Below are 21,714 nucleotides of genomic sequence, written 5' to 3' on the forward strand. Positions count from 1 at the left end.
TTCCCCTATCACGCTTGCCAGTATCGCAAACGCCTACAACCAGTTTGCAAAGGTCCGCGGTATCAAGCGATACCTCCACTTCTCCTCTTCTTACCCTCATCCCTTCTTACCCTATCCAGGTTAAATTTATCCAGAGGGAGCAACGAAAAAATTTCAACATATTCCCCCCTCCAAATCTTTTCCCTCACCTCCTGTTTTAAATGCGCCCCCAATGGGCCTTCAAAACATACATAGACCTCTCCTCTCGCCCTATCGTCCAGTCGTACCGTCTCCTCTTCTGCCGCTCCCCCCACCTGCGTGTGCACCGACCCTAACCCCGAACTGGCCCCCCCAACCATGTCTGATCCACCCAAGGGCCCCGACACCCCCCACGCCGGCAGGGGGCACGACCCCCCCATACCCCAGCCTGCTAGCAAACCCGCCAGCCCCCCGCAATAATTGACCTAAACCCCTGCCAAGATCTAACGGGGGCCCCCCAACACCCCTAGCCCCCCCCCACTACCTGCACTAACGTCCCCCATGAGGCCTCACCTGGCTGCCTGGGTGCTGTGTCCCCATCAGCCGCAGATCCGGACTCCAGCAGACTGATCCTCCGCGTCGTCGCCTCTTCATCCAGTCCCCTAGCCAGGCCCAGGCTAGAGACGTTAGATCTTCCATCTTCCTGAGCTTGCTCAGAGGGGGCGGAGCTTCTTCCTCCCTGCAGCGTGGATGCTGATGACAGGGGCCTGCTGCCGGATACCGCTGGAGCTGCAGCAGCCCCGTTCTTCCCGACGTCCTGGGGGCCCGCTACCTTAGGTCCTGGGCTGGCGACCCCCGCACCTGGTCCAGATCCCACGCCGTCCGTCCCAGAAGACCGAGGTGACCGAGCCCGGCCACCTCGCAGGCTCCACCTACAATTTGGATTCCTCCCACGGTGGGGAGTACGGGAGTAAGCGGTCCCCGTGAGGACTGTGGGCTGTAGCGCGCCGACGGCCTGGCCCGCCGCGGCCGGTTTAACATGAGCTGAGGCACGGCTGGAGCCTCAGCCGCCCCCGAAGCATCTACTGCACCTGCTCCTGGATCCATCCCGCACCGCAGACCTCCGCTGCTGCCCTTAGCTGGCTAATGGTCGCTTCAAGCTGCTCCATCACAGGTACCACTTAGCTCTTTTCCCACAACTTAAAATGGCCCCTATCCTCTCTTGGCTCTAACTATTCAACCCCTTGACCACTCCCCTTAAACTTAAAGCACCCAATCCCCCCTTTTCCAAAGCCCCTCAAAACCCACCCCCCTTAAACCCAGCCTATCACCATCTACCTGGGGTCTCCCTGAACCAAATTCCCCGTCATGATGGCCTCCCCTAAAGGCTCTGCTCCCCAGTCCGGCCATAACTTAATGGCTGTGCTTCTTTGTACAATCATAACTGTTGAAGAAATAGATCTTTTTTGAGCTTCCCTAATGCCCTTTTCAGCCTTATTATTCCCCTCTTCAGCTACACAGCTAGATGCATTTCTCTGAGAAGCAGGAGACATTTCCCTTCTGTGGAATTTGCCAGCACTATACTGCTGTAACGTTCTTTCTGTTACTTACTTCCCACTATGCTTGTGTTCAGTGGCAGAGTTCACAGAATAGATCAGAAGGGATAAATCACACTTAGGGCTCATGCTCTTGACCGTATGTATTTTGCAGTCCGCAAAAAACGGATCCGCAAAAAATACGGATGACATCCGTGTGCATTCCGTATTTTGCGGGACAGAACAACTGGCCCTTCATAGAACAGTACTATCCTTGTCTGTAATGCAGACAATAATAGGACATGTTCTATTTTTTTGCGGAACGGAAATATGGACATACGGAAACGGAATGCACACGGAGTATTGAAGTGAATGGTTCCATATACGGTCCGCAAAAAAAATGGAATGGACATGGAAAGAAAATACCTTCCTGTGCATGAGCCCTTACAGAAAGACAGGAGGCTCCAATAATCTTCAAAAGCTGTGTAGAAGCACTTCTTTTATCAGGCTCAGGATCTCAGCTAGCTCTGACACACCTGCACTTCCTCTCTGCACCTTTTTTTTCAGGTGAATGCAGACAGATTTTTTTTTATATGAAGTGATTTAGAAATTTGCCATTTACACCATTCTCTATTAATTGAAAGGAAATTGTTTATTGTGGCTCTTTAAAGCGGGTTTTCAGGCTACTAATATTGATGACCTATGCTCAGAATAGGTTATTAATTTTGGATATATGATTCCGACACATCAGCTGTTCCCTAAAGCCTTTGATGCTAAAACTAGGACTTTGAATGGAACAGGAAGCACAGCTTTGTTCAACTTTCTCTATATGATAAATGCCACTTGCTGAGGTTAGACAATCCCTTTAGGAACTGAGTGTTTTAGGGGGTGAATTTTTTGTTTTTTGCTTGGCTTTGGTTTCTTTATTGTTATCTGTGACCAGAATTTATGAATGTTTTAAACATTATCTGTGCCAATCCAAGCCCCTGAGTGGAATAGCAATGTGATGGCAAATAAAGATCTCCGAGCACAGCTTTGTGTGGATGTTGAACAACTCAAGATGAAAAATGTTTTCGTCAACAGATGATTCAAGAAAAAATGATAAAAGAATCTTGTGGCTGCGACAAAGCACTTGGCATAAATCGGTATGATTAATCACAGGCGTTCTCACATGGGAGTCAAAATGAATCAGGAAACTATTTTATGAAACATCACCAAATAGACCATCACACATAGAGTAATTAACCCTGGCATGGAAGTCTGGGATCTCTGATTAAAAGTGACCACAGACCCAAAGCATACTGAGCAGCCAGGCTTATAGGCCGTGCCTAGAGGTCCAACAGCTGAGGGCAGGTGTCTGGTGCTTGAAACACCCTCTTCAATCGGACCATGATAAAATAAAATTCTTTCTGCTGCCACTAGGGAGAGCTTACTGCCTATGCTTTTATTGCAGAGATGAATGGAAATCATATTCCTATGGATTTTGCTCCACCTAGTGGTGGCTGCAAACTGAATGTTTTAGTGTCATTTAATGAGGCTAAACTGTGAGGAGATACTCGCTACAGTTTCCAGCGTTCTCCGTGCGAACACCATGCCAAGAAGGGACACAACCTTTCTCCTCATGCTTACGGAAGATAAACCATGCCCGCATGAATGGCATTGAAGCATCCAATTGAAAATAATGGGAGATGGTTTCCGCACGGCTGCCCCACAGCCTTTGCTGTAGAATCCATGCCAAATTCTGTGGACAATATGCCTCCATGTGAACTTGCCCTAAAGGAAAGCAGGGCATTTGGAGCCCTTCATTTTTAACATATTTAAATGAAAGAGATTTCAATTATAGCTACAATTTTCCTAAATTATGCTTTTGACCCCTATAGTGTCCAGGGGTGTTAGATGTTAACCAGGGTTAGCAATTATCAACAAATTGCTTGGGAGTAGGGTCATTTTGCAGTCTTAACTGTGGGCCTCTTTAAAAATTATGGACCATATTTATCACTAGGATACTCCACATTTGTGGTGTGAAAAAGAGAATATTACTCAAGTGGCGTTTCTCCACCGGCCTCACCACTTTCTCAAAAAGGGGAGGCAGCAGTGCCGATGGCCCGACCACATTTATCATCTTCTATGCCAGGGGCTGTCATAGATTTCAGCTGAGGCGCACAAACTATTTACCGGGCTATGATAACTCTCCCCCAGTGTGTTTGCCCCTGGAGTGTGTGTCCAGTAGTCAAGTTGACTGGATTTTAATTCAATGCTGAAATTTCGTGACTGAACACATTTTGTTCCCTCAGGTAGGGTTATCACCGTTTGCCACCTGAATTTTCAATTATTGTGTGTGAAACCTTCATATCTCAACAATAACATGGAGATTCAGAGGACTCACCAACCAATTGCTTCTTGCTTTGCTGGTCAACAAGAAAATAATTCTTGCCAAGTTTTTTGAGTTATTTACATACTAGTAGAATTTTTTTTTTCCACTGTCATAATTCCTGTATATGTCAAACTCTTGTCATACTTGCCAACTTTTGAGCAGGGACATAAGGGAGATATAAAGTGGTACATTTGCCACTTGTCTTTGCCTATGATACATATGAGCCCTGGCTCCTGTTACTTCGTTTATGTATTATGCTTCTTTTGAATGGTGCTTAGAACTCCTGGTGAACTGAACTTTGGCTTGTCTCTAGATTCAATCCTTTGTCTACTTATTTGGCTCCCACTGACTTTCCTGGCTTAGACTCTGGCTTTGCTTCTGATAGGTCTGCCAGCTGTGAGCTTGCACCTATTTGTTGCCGCCATACTCTACAAGCATAACCTGGGTGACTAGCAGTCAAATCGAACAAGCCTTGCAGCAGGTTCTGGTGAACATCTAAGGGTGGTCTTAGATCTGCTAACTGGAGTGGTGAAAGATGATAGGTAACAGATTAAGAGTTTGCTGGCAGTGGTCCTGGACGGTGATCTCTGTATTCTTCCTCACCTCTGTCTCTCACATTATTATAGGACACACCCAAACTTATGGCATTTGAATACCAAAAAGTGCATACAACCCACTTCATCATACTTTAAAGGAATACAGACCCTGTAAACTGACACAGATCCCAGAATAGATCCCCTTAATAAACACAGACCTCAGACCACATTACTCCTTAATACAGGCCCAGACCAGATTCTTCCTTAATATAGACTAACCCCAAAATACAGGCCCTTAACTGGACAATCCCTCTAAATACAGACTCGGATCTAGAGGAGATCTGTGTGGAGGAGTGGACCAAAATCTCTGTTGCAGTGTGTGCAAACCTGGTCAAGAACTACAGGAAACGTTTGACCTCTGTAATTGCAAACAAGGCTTCTGTATAGTGTTGAGCGAGCATGTTCGGTCGAATAACTGTTCGGCTCGAGCATCACTATGCTCATCACATGGCGGTACTCGGACGCGTACTTCATGTGCTCGAGAGCCATGCTCGAGTCTCCTCCCTGCACGTTTTGTGGCTGCTAAGCAGCCAATAAACATGCAGGTTAGTACTGCCATCACTCTAATGCCAGTAGCCATGTTGGCTACTGGCATTACAGTGATTGGCTGGCCGAAACTATATAGCACCCGATGACGCGGATTCAGCATATTGCGAGTCAGGGAGATCTGCACTTAAGAAGGGACAGATAGTGTAGGGAGTTTGTGATTGCAATTTATTCAATTTTAAAACGTTTCAAAGACCCAAAAGTCCTTTTAAGGAGTATTGTGTGTGGTGGCAGCAATTTAATATTGCAAAGTAGTCTTTTTTTTCCATACTTTGCAATTCTTTTTCTATAGAGGGTGTCTGCAGTGACTTGTGACCTCTGTTCAGCAATACCTTATGTGTGTCAGGGGCAGAGATAGGAAGAATATTATTGAAAACAATTATATTTTTTCCATAATTTATCTGCATTTTTCATATAAATGGTCCCTGCAGTGAATTGTCACATCTGTGCTGCAATAGCGTCTGTTTGTCAGGGCCAGATATTGGGGAAAATATTAGTGACAACAAATATATTTTTTCCATAATTTATCCATAATTTTCCTATAAACGGTCCCTGTAGTGAATTGTCACATCTGTGCTGCAATAGCGTGTGTGTGTCAGGCCCAGATATTGGGAAAAATATTAGCGAAAACAATTATATTTTTCCCATAATTTATCCACATTTTTCCTATAAACAGTCCCTGCAGTGAATTGTCACATCTGTGCTGCAATAGCGTCTGTGTGTCAGGCCCAGATATTGGGAAACATATTAGTGACAACAAATATATTTTTTCCATAATTTTTCCACACTTTGCCTATAAACGGTGTCTGCAGTGAATTGTCACATCTGTGCTGCAATAGCGTGTATCTGTCAGGACAAGAGATAGTAAAAATATAAGTGAAATCTATTTTCCTTTTTCCATACTTTTACGTACTTTTTCCATATACTGTGCTTGCTGTGAACTGTGACATCCGTGCCACATCTTGTGTGTCAAGCGTGCATATAACATTTAATATGAAGAAGGCGAGCATTAAGGAACGGGAAAGTGGCCGTGATGCTGATGGTGCACGCAGAGGCCATGGCCCTGGGTGCGTTGAAACTGTGCCTGCTGCCAGGGCACAAGAAAAACAATCATCCAAGATACCTAGCTTCATGTCCCAGTTTGCAGGGCGGCACAGGACACCACTCTTGAAGTCAGCCCAGTGCGAGCAGGTGGTTGGTTGGATTGCAGCAGATAGTGCTTCCAGTCGGTTAAGAATCACCCTATCTTCCACCAAGTCCAGTATTAGCAGCCTGGAGTCTGGTCCACACAATACTCACCCTGATCCTCCTTCCTCCCACCATTTACAGTCTGGCCAAACAAGTGATGCCACACTCGGATATTCCGAGGACCTCTTTTCATCGCCATTAATTGATTTGGCCCTCTCGCCAAGCACGCTTGAAGAGGGACCTGAGATCTTGTGCTCCGATTCCCAACCTCTTGAGCATCCAGAGTCACAAGAACATGATGCTGGGGAACGGCAATTAGTGTTTAATGAGGTGGATGATGATGAGACGCAGTTGCCAATGACTCAACACCAATTACTGTCTCAAGAGGTTGAGGAAGAGGATGACACACAGTTGTCAATCACTGAGGTTGTGGTTAGCTCAACAAATCAGGAGGATGATCAGAGTGAGTAAGTGGAAGAGGAGGTGCTGGACGACGAGGTCACTGACCCAACATGGGAAGGTGGCAACGAGCGAGAAGAGCAGTACAGAGGGGGAGGGATCTGCAGCACTGCAACAGGCTGGAAGAGGCAGTGGGGTGGCAAAAGGTAGAAGGCAGGCATCACCGAACAGGCCCACAACTGTTCCACGGAGCAACCCCTTGCGTAAATCTCCCTTGACAAGGGGTAGGTGTTCGGCAGTATGGCACTTTTTTGAGGAAAGTGCGGACAACAAAAGAATAGTAGTTTGCAACCTGTGCCACACCAAAATAAGCCGGGGCATGAACACTAGCAACCTCACCACCACCAGCAGGATCCACCACATGGCATCAAAGCACCCTAATAGGTGGGCCGAACGCCTGGGTCAACATTTTGTGTCTACGGGTCACACCCCTGTCTCCTCTTCCCCTATGGTAAGTGCTGGCCAATCTCCTGTCGAAGACGCAGGCGAGGATGCCTCCCGCCCTGCACCTGGACCTTCGCAAGCACCATCAGCGACCACATCCACTTCCCTGTCCCAGCGCAGCGTCCAAATGTCATTACCCCAGGCATTTGAACGCAAGCGCAAATACCCAGCCACCCACTCACAGGCCATAGCACTAAATGTGCAGATTTCCAAATTACTGGCCCTTAAAATGTTGCCATTTAGGCTTGTGGACACTGAGGCCTTCCGCAGCCTGATGTCTGCGGCTGTCCATCGTTAGGCAGTCCCCAGCCACCACTATTTTTCAAGCTGTGCCGTGCCAGCCTTACACCAACATGTGTCCCTTAACATCACATGTGCCCTGACCAATGCAGTTACTGGGAAGGTCCACTTAACCACGGACACTGGGTGAATGTTGTGGAGTCCGGGAGCGACTCATACCCTGGGATGGCACAGGTGCTACCGACGCCAAAGATTCCGGGCCCCAATTCCATCAGGGTTTTTGCAACCACCTACGTTAGTAGCTCCAACCCCAACTTCTTCTCCTCCACTTCTACCTCCGAATTATCCACGTGCAGCACCAGTCAGTCATCAGTTAGTAACTGGAAGCAGTGTAGCACTGCAGTGGGGAAGCGGCAACAGTCCGTGCTGAAGCTGATCTGCCTAGGTGACAAACAGCAAACCACCGCAGAGCTGTGGCAGGGGATAAGAGACCAGACTGAGCTTTGGCTCTCGCCACTGAACCTAGAACCAGGCATGGTTGTGTCTGATAATGGCCGTAACTTGGTGGTGGCTTTGGAGCTGGGCAACCTTAGACACATCCTATGCCTTGCCCACGTATTCAACCTTGTGGTTCAGCAGTTTCTAAAAACATACCCCAATTTGCCTGAGCTACTGGTGAAGGTGCGCCGCAGGTGTGCACATTTCCGCAAGTCACCGACAGCTTCAGCCGGTCTGTCAACGCTGCAGCAGCGCTTGAAATTGCCTGCTCACCGGCTGTTGTGTGTCGTGAGCACACACTGGAACTCTACGTTCCACATGTTGGCCAGGCTTTGTGAGCAGCAGAGGGCAGTTGTAGAATACCAGCTGCAACATGGTCGTCGCCTTTCCAGTCAGCATCTGCTATTCACAAGCGAGGAGTGGACATGGATGTCTGACCTTTGTGAGGTTTTACACAACTTTGAGGAATCAACACAGATGGTGAGCAGCTATAGCGCTATTATCAGCGTCACCATCCCACTTCTGTGTCTTCTCAAACGCTTTCTGCTCACAATTAAGGACGACACTTTGCATGTGGAAGAGGTGGAAATGGGGGAAGACATTACACTGGTTGATGATAGTCAGACCACCCTCAGTTCGTCTTCTTAGCGCGAATTGGAGGCTGAAGAGGAGGAGGAGCAGGAGACGGTTGCCTCAGCTACAGAGGGTAGTACCCATGGAAGTTTATTTCCGTCTGTTCAGCGTGGCTGAGCAGAAGAGGAGGAAGAGGATGAGGAGATTGGGAGTGATCCTCCTGATGACGACAGCGAAGTCTCGCCTGTTGGTACTCTGGCACACATGGCTGACTTCATGTTAGGCTGCCTTTCCCGCAACCCGCGCGTTATACGCATTTTAAACAACACGGATTACTGGTTGTTCACCCTTCTCGACCCCCGCTACAAAGAGAACTTCTCATCTCTCATTCCTCTGGTGGAGAGGACGAGCAAAATGGTGCAATACCAGAAGATCCTTGTTGAAAAATTGCTCCAAAATTTTCCATCTGACAATGCTGGCGGCAGAGTCCGTACTTCCTTGGCCAACCGAGGAGGAGAGACAAGGGGAACACACAGCAGTTCCAACAGTGTCAGGGCAACACTTTCCAAAACCTGGGACAGTTTCATGACACCCCACCAGCACCCTCACCCTGATGTGCGGCCTACTGCCACAAGGAGAGAAAAATTTTGGAAGATGATGAAGGACCGTGTCAGCATCCTCAATGATCCCTCAGTGCCTTACAACTACTGGGTGTCCAAGCTGGACACGTGGCACGAACTGGCGCTCTATGCTTTGGAGGTGCTAGCCTGCCCTGCCACCAGCGCTTTGTCTGAGCGTGTATTTAGTGCTACTGGTGGCATTATAACAGATAAGCAAATCCGCCTGTCAACTGAAAATGCTGACAGGTTGACTCATATAAAAATGAACAAGGCCTGGATTGACCATGACTTCTCGACTCCACCAGAGAAATGCTGATGAACATAAAGGCACTTTACATGTGTTGTTGTTTGTTTGTTTTTTAGATACTGGACAAGTGAGATCAGAGGGGTTTAACGACTTTAGTTATCCTTTGGGGAAAGAGAAAGGTAAAAGGACATAGAAAAGGGTAAAGAAGGATAGAGACATTGAATAGCATATCTTGGATTAGATCATAGCTGTTTGATCACCTAAGTGGAAAGTTCTCAATCCCCCATCGGTAATCTTTTCGGAGTAGATTGCTGTCCTCTTCTTCCTCTTTGTTGTTTCGGAGTAAGCTGTTTGTCCCAAGATTCGGATGGAGGAAGGTATGGTAATCCCAATAGGTCTTGAACTGGATCCCAATACTGGATGTCGAGTGGATCAATATTCAGATGGTCATAGACGGTATCCAGGTCTAGGTGAGATGTAATGGACATCCTGCGACCTTCAAATACAAACGTGAGACCAAAAGGGAATGTCCATCTATAGGGAATTTTCCTGCTTCTGAGCCATTCTGTTAGGGGCTTGAGGGCTCTCCTTTTCTTGAGAGTGGTTTGAGCAAGGTGTTGGAAGATCAAAATATCCTTGCCATCCCATTTAAAATCTTGGCTGTCTCTAGCTTTAGAGAGGACTGCTTCCTTCACTGGGAAACTGAGAAAATTTACAGATGATGTCTCTCGGTGGTGCTGTGGGAGCCGGCTTGGGTTTCAGAGCTCTGTGGGCTCTTTCAAGCAGCACTTCATGTACCGAATCGGGACCAAGAAGGGATAAGCATATTTGTACAATTGTATTAGGGATATCACCCTGGGCAACCGTTTTGGGTATGCCTCTAAAGCGCAGGTTATTTCGTCGTCCACGATTTTCCTGATCCTCAATTGCGCTATATATGGAGTTCAGGTTTGTTCGGACTGCTTGTAGCTTTTGTGTGACCACTGTTTGGTGGTCTATCAAGGCCATTTGAGAGTCCTCTAACATCTCCACTCTGCGCCCTATGTGGCGGACATCTTGTTTAATAGTGCTAATGTCGGCACTGAGCGGATCTATGGCAGAGGCTAGCGCTGAAGATAGGGTATCTCTCAGGTAAGAGCGGGATATCGGGAGGGTGTCGGGTTCATCCTCCCCTCCTTGAGCGCCTTGAGAAACCTCTGCATGCTTTCGGCTGGCTGAGTGTGGAGACGCCGGCGCCATCTTGGCTTCCCTGCTCGCAGCTTTCTTTATAAATTTGTCTATTTCTCCACTGTTGGTGGACGATTTAGGTTGATTCGCCGGTTCACCCGTCTTAGGGCCTCCTATCTTCACCATAATTTGAGCTGACAGGTAGAATTACAAGCTGAAAGGGCACCTTTTCAAACGGAGCTCTAGCTTCACACAGCCATCCGGCTCAGACGCTAGCTCCGCCCCCGTACATGTGTTGTTTTTAATGTAGTTAATAGACTGTATTCCCATGCACCCCTTCCACCACAAACAAGGGTATATGGTTGAATCTTCCTTTTCTCATACTCCTCCTCCTCTTCCGTCATATCAACACGCATTGCTTATTTGTCACATATAATGCCCTCGCATATATGGCCTTTGAATATAATATTTTAGAGGGTCCGCTCACCAGCATGCCCTCACATATAATTTTTTACAGGGTCCACTCACTAGCAGGCCCTCACATATAATTTTTTAGAAGGTCCGCTCACCAGCAGGCCCTCACATATAATTTTTAGAGGGTCCGCTCATCTGCAGGCCCGCAACTCAAATCTTTTACAGGGTCAGCTGACCTGCAGGCCCACAACTCAAATCTTTTACAGGGTCAGCTCACCTGCAGGCCCTCGCATAGAATTTTCGAGAGGTTCAGCTCAGCTGCAGGCTCTCGCATATGATGTTTTACAGGGTCAGCTCACCCGCAGGCACTCGCATATAATGTTTTCCAGGGTCAGTTCACCAGCAGGCCCGCACCTAAAATCTTTTACAGGGTCAGCTCACCTGCAGGCCTGCAACTCATGCTGCCTTGCTTTGAAGTAGTAGCAGTAGGCGTTTATCAGGTTCCCTCTCCGAAATCGAACAATGATTCTCCGTTAACGGTGGTCACCATGTTAGGCGCATAAAAGAACATCGAAAGTTGATAGGGAATATATCAAAATGGATCGTGGACATCACGGGGACGTGCGATCGGGCAAAAGTTATCTAGAGTCAACAAAGCTGCAGCAGGGCCTCTCCTGTATAACGTTTCCTCATCCAAAATACCGCAGTGACTTTCTCTGTAATTTTTTATTACTCATTCCAATAACAGGGTATCTTAAGAGTCCTGTATTGTTATTTATCGTCACTACCTCCATGAGTCGGGAATGTGTGATTTGCGCGACACCCAATTGCTTTCCTTGGATGTGGTAGACGTTTCTCAGGCTCCCTCTCCAGAATCAAACAGCGATTCCCCGTTACCCATAGTTTACAATGGTTTTGAGCTGACAATTACATTGAAAGTCGATAGGCCAGACATCCGAATGGATCGTCGCCGTCAGGGGGACGCGCCATCGGCTCCAGGTTAACTAGAGTCACCAAAGCGGCGGTTTTGTGCGTATTATTGTCATTATGTAAAAGTGGCGTAGTATTCGGACGACATAGTTCCCAGCTGCGACCAGCAAGTCCAAGATGCATCCATACATCCTCCCCATGCTGTTACAGAACCATTTCGGTGGTGTTACCAACAGTTTCCGACATTTTCTCATGAACCAGGCACCCTCCCTCTCCCGAATCAAACAGTGATTCCCCGTTACCCGTAGTTTACAATGGTTTTGAGCTGACAATTACATTGAAAGTAGATAGGCCAGACATCCGAATGGATCGTCGCCGTCAGGGGGACGTGCCATCGGCTCCAGGTTAACTAGAGTCACCAAAGCGGCAGCAGGCCACCGCCCATAATCTTTTAGATCAGGCATGGCCAACCTGTGGCTCTCCAGCTGTTGTAAAACTACAATTCCCACCATGCCCTGCTGTAGGCTGATAGCTGTTGGCAGTCTGGGCATGCTGGGAGTTGTAGTTTTGTAACATCTGGAGAGCCTCAGGTTGGCCATCCCTGTTTTAGATGGTCAGATCAGCAGGCCCTTGCTCCTAATGTTTTTGAGTATCACCAGCAGGCCATCAATCATAATTTTTAAAGGGTGTGTATGATGCCCTCCTTTATGTGTAACTGAGGGTGTATCGAAGTGCCTCTTCCTTGTAATTTTTGGCAGCACTTGCACTTTATATACAAGTAAATATTCAGAAAAGAATGTTTTAAATTTTTCTTCAAAAATTTTTTTCCCCCCCTTGGTTTTGTGCGTATTATTGTCATTATGTAAAAGTGGCATAGTATTCGGACAACATAGTTCCCAGCAGCGACCAGCAAGTCCAAGATGCATCCATACATCCTCCCCATGCTGTTACAGAACTATTTCGGTGGTGTTACCAACAATTTCTGACATTTTCTCATGAACCAGGCACCCTCCCCTCTCCAGAATCAAACAGTGATTCCCCGTTACCCGTAGTTTACAATGGTTTTGAGCTGACAATTACATTGAAAGTAGATAGGCCAGACATCCGAATGGATCGTCGCCGTCAGGGGGACGTGCCATCGGCTCCAGGTTAACTAGAGTCACCAAAGCGGCAGCAGGCCACCGCCCATAATCTTTTAGATGGTCAGATCAGCAGGCCCTTGCTCCTAATGTTTTTGAGGGTCACCAGCAGGCCATCAATCATAATTTTTAAAGGGTGTGTATGATGCCCTCCTTTATGTGTAACTGAGGGTGTATCGAAGTGCCTTTTCCTTGTAATTTTTGGCAGCACTTGCACTTTATATACAAGTAAATATTCAGAAAATAATGTTTTCAATTTTTCTTCAAATTTTTCCCCCCCCCCCTTGGTTTTGTGCGTATTATTGTCATTATGTAAAAATGGCATAGTATTCGGACAACATAGTTCCCAGCAGCGACCAGCAAGTCCAAGATGCATCCATACATCCTCCCCTTGCTGTTACAGAACCATTTCAGTGGTGTTACCAACAATTTCTGACATTTTTTAATGAACCAGGCACCCTCCCCTCTTCAGAGCAGGGGGTACCTGGTTTAATGCTCGGGTTCTCCCATTGACTTCCATTATACTCGGGTGCTCAGTCGAGCACCCGAATATCACGATTTTCTCAGGTGTTCAAATACTTATGTTCAGCAGTGCAAGACAAATACATTCTTTAAAAATCATACTATGTGATTTCCTGAATTTTTTATATTTTTATTCTGTCTCTCAGAGTGGAAATGCACCTGCAATGTGAATTTCAGACCCCTCCATGATTTCTAAGTGGGAGAACTTGCAAAATCGCAGGCTGTTCAAATACTTCTGTTCCTCACTGTATAAGGCTTAACAGAGGAGGGCGACTTACGTGTAGGGGCAGATTTCTAAATCTTTCATAGATAATTATTTTTTTTTAGCAAATGCCCTTCAGCTCACTCTGCTTTTTGTAGCATCAACCTTGGCACCACCAATTAAACCAAGCAATTAAAATAAGACAAGTGATGTTTGCCTCAGCATGGCCACATTGACTCATTGTACCGCACTAATTGGGAGACAATAATAATAGATTAAAATTTTTGCAAAACAAAATTAATTAGTAAGTGACATGATATTTTCTGTTTGAAATAAAAATCTTGAAATTCTGCTCTGAGTGAAGATTATTTGGATTGGGGGGAGCAGGCCTAGGGTGGCAGCTTATCTCACCTGACTGCATTGACTCAGAAACACAATTAACAGTTTTTGTCCCTCTGAGCTGCAGGTAATGCTGTTTACCGACCGGGTGCGAAATCCATATTATTCTACTGTCAATTACAAGAGACAGTGAGCTCTAGTTTATTTTTATTCAGTAATTTTTTTATATTGCTTTGTATAAAGGGGTTGTCCAGAAAAAAATATTTGCTTTCTTCTGGTGAATTATTTTATCTTTAACCAGTCATATCACACTTGCTTTTCACAAATGACACCAATGAACAAAATCTAATGTATATACGATGAACATCAAGATATATAGAAAGACTTGGGTCATTAACCCTCCCCCATATCCTTGTAGATAATGTAGGTGTTGGCCCATCATTAAATGATAGGGCTTGGAACAGAACGTACAACTTTTTGTTTCTTGGCTAAGTCACATCTACAATTACGGGTGAAATTAGATTTAAAAATATCCTTAATTCAAGGCTACAATGAGAGTGTATTAACTCAGCAATGAGGTTGTGACTTAAAAGCCTCATATTGAGCGTTCCTTTTCAGTCTTGCCAGCTACGTTACTACGTGGCCAGGATGTGATTCATTAATAGGAACATGAGTAAAAGTGCCTTGTTCTGTTTTTGGACTTATCTGTAATTATCGCCTCCCCTGCAGTTAATTTTTTTCCTATCTTTGATTCAGGGCTCAGAGATAAGAAAGCCATCGCATCGGACCTGACACGGGTGAGTAAACCAAGAACAATGTAGATTAATTGTACTACTGCTGTGAGTTCCTTGTATTACACATTTACATATTGCATAATAAAAATGACAATGTAGGACAGGGGTTTGTTACAAGAGCTGGACCATGGGCTCATATTTGGACCATGTGAACTCTCTGCTAGTTTCCATTGGTCCCCCTGTCTACAATCAAGTAGTGTGATCATTAGCCGAATTCTGTTCAAATCCGACAACCAAATCCTTGTAAATTCTATATTTTATCCCACAAAGAATGCCGTAACATGATGAGGCATGCATGGAAAGACCCTGCGTAAAGGGCTCTTTGTACAGGTTGAGATTAGGAGGAAGAATAGGACAGCTTTCTTTTGGCCCCTTCCTTTATTGGCTTCTTAATAGTCACCTTGGCTTTTTCTATGGCATGTACACTGTTGCGTCCCAGGAATCAGCTAACCAAAGACAACTACTTGTTGTTAGATCTCTTTTGATCTTTTGGACCTCATCAATAGTGATGGACGAACATAGGCCAGGACGATTCACGAACGCGCATTCTTGATCAATTGTTCGCGAGCCGCGCGTTCGCATCGCGCCCATTGACTTTAATAGCAGGTGAACCTGAAAAACCTTCAGGTCATATTTGCAGCCACCAAATACCAACTATTAGTGCAGAAATAGTCCCACAACATGGACAGTGACATACCAGAGGGGGATCATTTGCAAAAATTCCCACAAAAAATATGTATTTTAATCAGGGGCCATTTTTATGCGTCTTAAAGGGAAACTCTCAAAAATGTGCCCTGCTGGAGCCTAGAAATTTTTTATTTCCTATCGGTTTCATGTATACAAATGTGCAGCAATCCACGTTTTTATTATTCTGCAGAGTCCATAAAAAAAATGCATACGTTAACGTAAATTATTTTTCTACCATGGAACTGTATGGTGAACGGACGCCACTGTACGACATCAGTCTGAGGCATACTGTTAACGCATACATTTTTGGTATGCATTAAATGGATGGCAAAAATAGGATGTGAACCCAGCCCTAATGTCAGAATAAGCACCAGTATACAGCGGAGCAGCGTGGCGGAGAGGGGAGGCCGCCATGTACTGACAGAGCGCTACCTGGTCCTCGTGGTCAGGGATGAGGACTGTGTTTCCCAAGGCTCATTTTCTACTGGGAAATACAGGGCACAGTATAATACACTAGAATCTATATAATATAAAGATATTAGCCCTACCCCCGAATAATAATACAATTAGGTGGTCATTTATTATATAGAAATACGTCTGTTAGGCGTATTTCTGACACAGATTGTGGCGCAAAGGTCCTTAGTACCGCAATCTGCATATTTTTCCCACTCATGCCAGGTCTAAAAAAGGATGGTGTGGGCAGGGAAAGGCATACAGTTATGGACAGGGGTGTGATTATGTGGATAGAGATAAAAAATGTAACTGTCGGCCAGTACATGCCCGAAAATGTAGGCAATAGGCATTCACCTGACAGCAAAGAAGTTTGGATTCTGTGGCTGGAGGTACCTTAGGAGGTCACAGGATAAATATGTAACTGTCGGCCAGTGCAGACCCCAAAAATTAGGCAACAGGCATTCACCTGACAGCAAAGAACTTTGGATTCTGTGGCTGGAGGTACATTAGGCAGTCACAGGATAATTATGTAACTGTCGTCCAATACAGGCCCAAAAAATTAGGCAATAGGCATTCACCTGACAGCAAAGAACTTTGGATTATGTGGCTGGAGGTACATTAGGCGGTCACAGGATAAATATGTAACTGTCGGCCAGTACAGGCCCCAAAAATTAGGCATTCACCTGACATAAAAGGCCTTTTATGCGACTGTATATACATAAGGCAAGGACCATTCTTTGTTCTGTGTGGTGGCGGATATGTGTGGGCTGGCATGAGGAAATTCAATTACACATGGTCATCACAGGTGTTGAATTCCTCCAAGATCCATGCCTATATTAATTTTTATAAATATCGTGAGCTAGGCGAGTGCGCTTATCGGTCACAATCCTCCCTGTTGCGCTGAACGTTCTTTTGAACAGGACACTCGACGAGGGGCAAGCCAAGAGTTCCATGGCAAATTCTGCCAGCTCTGGCCACAGGTCAAGCCTGCACACCCAGTAGTCAAGGGGTTCCTCGCTTCTCAGAGCGTCCACATTGGCCGTTAACCCGATGTAGTCGGACACCTGTCAGTCTAGGTGTTCCCTGAGGCTGGATCTGGAGGGTGGCTGTCGATCGGCTGGCTGCAAGAATGATCTCATATCCGAAGTGACCAACACATCTTCAAACCGTCCTCTTCTTGCATGCGCTGTAGGATTGGTACTCGCAACAGTTTCTCTGTGGGTGGAAATTCCTCTGTCAGCGCCCGAAACAGCAGAATGCTTGCCCTTTATGATTTTTATACGGGGGTCCTCTTCAAACACTGGAGCATGAAGGCCCCCATTTGCACTAAATTGGAAGTGGTGGAGCGGCCTGGCTCCTGCTCATCGCCAAGGAGAATGTCGTCCTCGGTCTCCTCCCCCCATCCACGGACAACGCCAGGGATCCCAGAAAACTTTAAAGCCTGCATATCTTGCTCCTCCTCCTCCTTTTCCCCCCAGGCACCATCCTCCTCTGACTCCTCTTCAGACTACTGCTGACTTGTCTCAGATGGAGTAGCCCCGCCTGGGAATTCATTCAGCATTGCGACTTGAACAATGACACGATGCAATGCACGCTCCAGAAAAAAGGCATAAGGTACGATGTCACTGATGGCGCCCTGGTTGCGACTGACCAGTTTCGTGATCTCATCAAGTGGCTGCAGAAATCTGCATGCGTCGCTCATGAGCAGCCACTGGCGCGGTGAAAAAAAACCAAGCTCCCCAGAACCTTTCCTGCCGCAGAGTTCGTACAGGTAGTCGTTAACTGCACCTATCAAGCATATACAAGCTGGAGTTCCAGCACATCAGGCAGTCACAAATCAGATGTCTGACGAGCAAGTGGTGTCGCCTCTGAACATCAGCAAGGCGAGCCATGGCCGTGTAAGATCCTCTAAAATGGCCAGAGATTTTCCTGGCCTGCCACAAGACCTCCTGGACCCCGGGGTATTTGGCAACGAATTGCTGCACGACTAAGTTACAGTAAAAAATAATATATATACTTAATCACCAGTCCGCAAAAAACTGCTGCAGGTCCGTGGAGTGTTGTGGGGTAGATTACACTTTCAAAGAATGTACATAAAGATTCGGACCGCGCGTATGAGAAATATACGGTATAAAACAGATTCTTTTTTCTTCCTCCCTTCACAAAGTGATATCCTGCAACTTACAAAGAAAAACAATAGGGTAGATCCGTAGGTTTAAACTGCCCTGTGGTGCACAGATTGTACTTACACGGCACTCCACCAATATCAAGCGTATCACTGATTTCCTCTGTAAACTGGTTGGTTCTCCGCAGGGAAGATGCTCATGACGTGTGCCATGCACGGCACGTGTGTCATTTTGCCCCATTTCAGTGCGCTCAGCAGATTGGCACCGTTGTCACACACCACTTTACCAATTGTCAAATTGAGCAGGGTTAGCCACTGATCAGCCTGTGACCGCAGAGCTAAAAGCAGTGCAGGACCGGTGTGGCTCTTGGCTTCCAGGCACAACAGCCACAGCACAGCATGGCGTCTTACCTGGCACGTGGAAGAGGCGGTAGCAGTGAAAAGAAGGAGTCAGCAGAGGAGAATACGGAGGATGGAGTAGGAGGAGGAGGAGAAGAGGCACGCCTGCATGCAATCCATGGCGGTAACACCAAATCCACACGGATGCCACAGGTTTACATGCTTGACGGCTGTCAGAAGGTGCACCCAGTGGGAAGTAAAAGTTATGCACCATCAATGCCCTTGTTTGCTAGACCACGTGTCTGTGGTCAGATGTATTTTGGCACCGACACTGTGTGCCAGAGATATATTAACTTGCCGCTGAACGTGGCCATATAGTTTAGGGATGCCCTTATGGGAGAAATATTTCCTTCCGGGTGTGCCAATTCCTTCCGGGTGTGCCAATGGCCACAAATTTTCTAAAGGTCTCCGAGTCCACCAATTTATATGGCAGTAGTTGGCTGTCTAGCAGTTCCGACAAGCCAGCGGTCAGCCGTTGGGCAAGAGGATTATCCGGCGTCATCATTTTTTTTATGCTCAAACATTTGGGCCACGAAAGCCTGCCCTGTGCCAGATGAACGCGACGATGGCACAGTGGAAGGTGGAGTGGAGGGCAAATGGGATGAGAGATGAAAAGGAGAAGAGGCAGGACGTGGAGCGCCAGGAGTGTGGCTTTGTGGGTTCTGATGATGTTTCTCCCACTGGGCTCGGTGATGGGAGGCCAGGTGCCTTCTTAAGGCGGTCATCCCTAGGTGAGTGTTGGGCTTTCCGCGACTTATGCGTTGACAGCACAGGCTGCAGATGACAACACTATTATCAGCAGCTGACACGTTAAAAAACGCCCACACTGCGGAGCCATGTGCCGGCGTCTTGGGAGCACAAGATGCGTGCATGGTGGATGGCTCGCTCCAGATACATTTGCAGTCTACTTTTTGCCTCCTGTGCACTGCAAGTTCTGCCTGCTTCTCCTCCTTCTCCTCCCTATCTGCTGCTCTGTCTCTCCCTCTTCCTCTCTTGGGGGCACCCATGTGATGTCCATTGGCACGTCATCATTGTCACATTCACCACCACTGACATTAGAGATCTCAGAGTAGGCAGCAACAGCAAGGACCACCCTCCTTGGGCTGATCTGGGTACTGTCGTCAGACCGCTGGGTGGCGGCCGTTGCTACCTCCTCTTCCTCATCCGTTGCCAAGAATGGCTGCGCATCGGTAAGTTCTGGGAATGGATGGGAAAATAATTCCTCTGAATTCCTCGAGTGGAAAGGGATATGGTGGTGGTGGTGTTGTCTTTGAGGGTGCACACAGCAGAGAGTGAGAAGGGTGCAGATACAGAGGATGAGGAGGGTGCAGAAACGGAAGGCTGAGTGAGCCACTCAACCAACTCTGGTGCGCCCTTTGAAGCTATCGCACGCGCCTTCTCCAACTTCCCACTTAGGCTCCGGCCTGGTGCACCTGCCTGACCCCTACCATCCCTGCGGAACAGTCTGCCTCTTCCTCTGCCTGTAATTTTCTAAATGATCCTCTGCCTAAGTCTGTAAAGAAGAGCAGTATTTGTGGAAGAAGGTATATTGTAGCCCTCAATCAGTATTTGGTGGAAAAAGGTATATAGCAATAGCACCCCTCAATCAGTATTTTGTGGAAGAAAGTATATAGCACCCCTCAATCAGTATATGGCGGAAACAGGTATATGGCACCCCTTAATCAGTATTTTGTGGAAGCAGGTGTATTGCAGCCCTCAATCAGTATTTGTTGGAAGAAGGTATATAGCACCCCTCAATCAGTATTTGGCGGAAACAGGTATATAGCAACCCTCAATCAGTATTTGGCGGAAACTGGTATATAGCACTCCTCAATCAGTATTTGGCGGAAATAGTTATATAGCACCCCTCAATCAGGATTTTGTGAAAGAAGGTATATTGCAGCCCTCAAGCTGTTTTTTGGGGGGCAACAGGTATATCACACCCGTTGCAATTAGTTACTCCAATAGCATTTGTCCCTCTATCTAGCTGCGGTATTGCAGCAGAACCGCACACAACTGCTGCACAATACAAATAAACTATAATATAATTTCTATGTTAGAAAGTATATTATAAGTATATCACACCCCTCTATATCACACCTATCGATAGCACACCTATACAAGTCCTTAAAAGGACTTTTGTGGCCCTATTAGCTAGCGTTTGGTATCCCTAACTGTCCCTGCTCCAAAATGCAACCTCTCCCTACACTGGTAAAACACATAATGTAAAATTGCTGCCAGATCTGGTTCTGTTATAGGGTTGGGGGTGTGTCCATGTGCTGAAACGTCTCAATTGGCTGTCATGTCCCACCTGTGTCATGGGTCAAAGTTCGGCGCTATGCAAAATAATATGTCGAATATCGCGATATGTTCACATGTTCGGCGAATCGCGAACGAGCAAAGTTCGATGCGAAATGACTGCCCGGCTAACAGGAAGGCCATCTCTATTCATCAAGAAGGTCTGGACTAACTATGAAATTAGATGATCAAGCAGTGGTGAGCAACCAGAGACAGCTTCAGTCCATACAACCTCATTAGCAAGGTTTCAGGTACTATTAGAGATGATCAACCAAAGGAAACGATCCCATGGTCAGAGCAAAGTGAGTGGAAATTTATAATATCCATGGGAAAGATGAAAGGAACTACTTCGGGTAGCTTCCTTCATGGGCCTTGAAGTCATCTTAGCTGCCTCTATGGTATACATATATACTCCTGTGTCTAAGATATTAGGTAACCAGACACATTTTTGTTAACAGATCTGTTGGACCTATCAGCAAGGTTTGGGCTAGTTATGGGAGATGTTTGAATACTACTGCTCCTTAAAGGGTCTGTCTGCATTAGATAAACCCTTTGCTTATTTGAGGGCATATAGCTCTTGTGTACATGGTCCTCACATCTGCCATACAACCGAATGCCTCTCCATGCTTTACTGATTTCTTTTTTAGGTCACTTTGATTCAATAATATGAAAGAACATAATGTATCACATGGACATCACGCATCATCATAGTAATAAGATATTCTCTGATTATTTTTCTGTAGGAAAGTGACTTTTGTTCCAAACTTATAGAACAAGTGAAACTGGACATGCGCTTAAATGACAGAGAAGACAAAAGCGGACCAGAAAATTCTACAACATCCTGGTAGATAAAGAAATTGGCCGACATTTACGAATGTCAGATTGCTTAGATTCTGGTGTAAATTGTGCCAAAATATCAAGCAATTTGGTGCATCTAGGTTTAGAGAAATCATATATGCCTAGATGC

The 21,714-nt window shown here is 46.3% G+C and overlaps 1 protein-coding gene across 2 annotated transcripts in view; it reads left to right on the forward strand.

Annotated features, from left to right (window-relative positions):
- LOC121003851 overlaps positions 1-21,714 on the forward strand; it is a 263,153-nt gene that overhangs the window by 221,280 nt on the left and 20,159 nt on the right. For both annotated transcript variants that reach the window (XM_040435782.1, XM_040435789.1), the window contains 2 exons: positions 14,748-14,788; positions 21,491-21,591. In XM_040435782.1, the coding sequence (XP_040291716.1) occupies positions 14,748-14,788; positions 21,491-21,591 (142 nt within the window). The remainder of the gene's footprint in view (positions 1-14,747; positions 14,789-21,490; positions 21,592-21,714) is intronic.

The sequence above is a fragment of the Bufo bufo genome, chromosome 1 (assembly GCF_905171765.1).
Source record: "Bufo bufo chromosome 1, aBufBuf1.1, whole genome shotgun sequence".
NCBI lineage: Eukaryota > Metazoa > Chordata > Amphibia > Anura > Bufonidae > Bufo > Bufo bufo.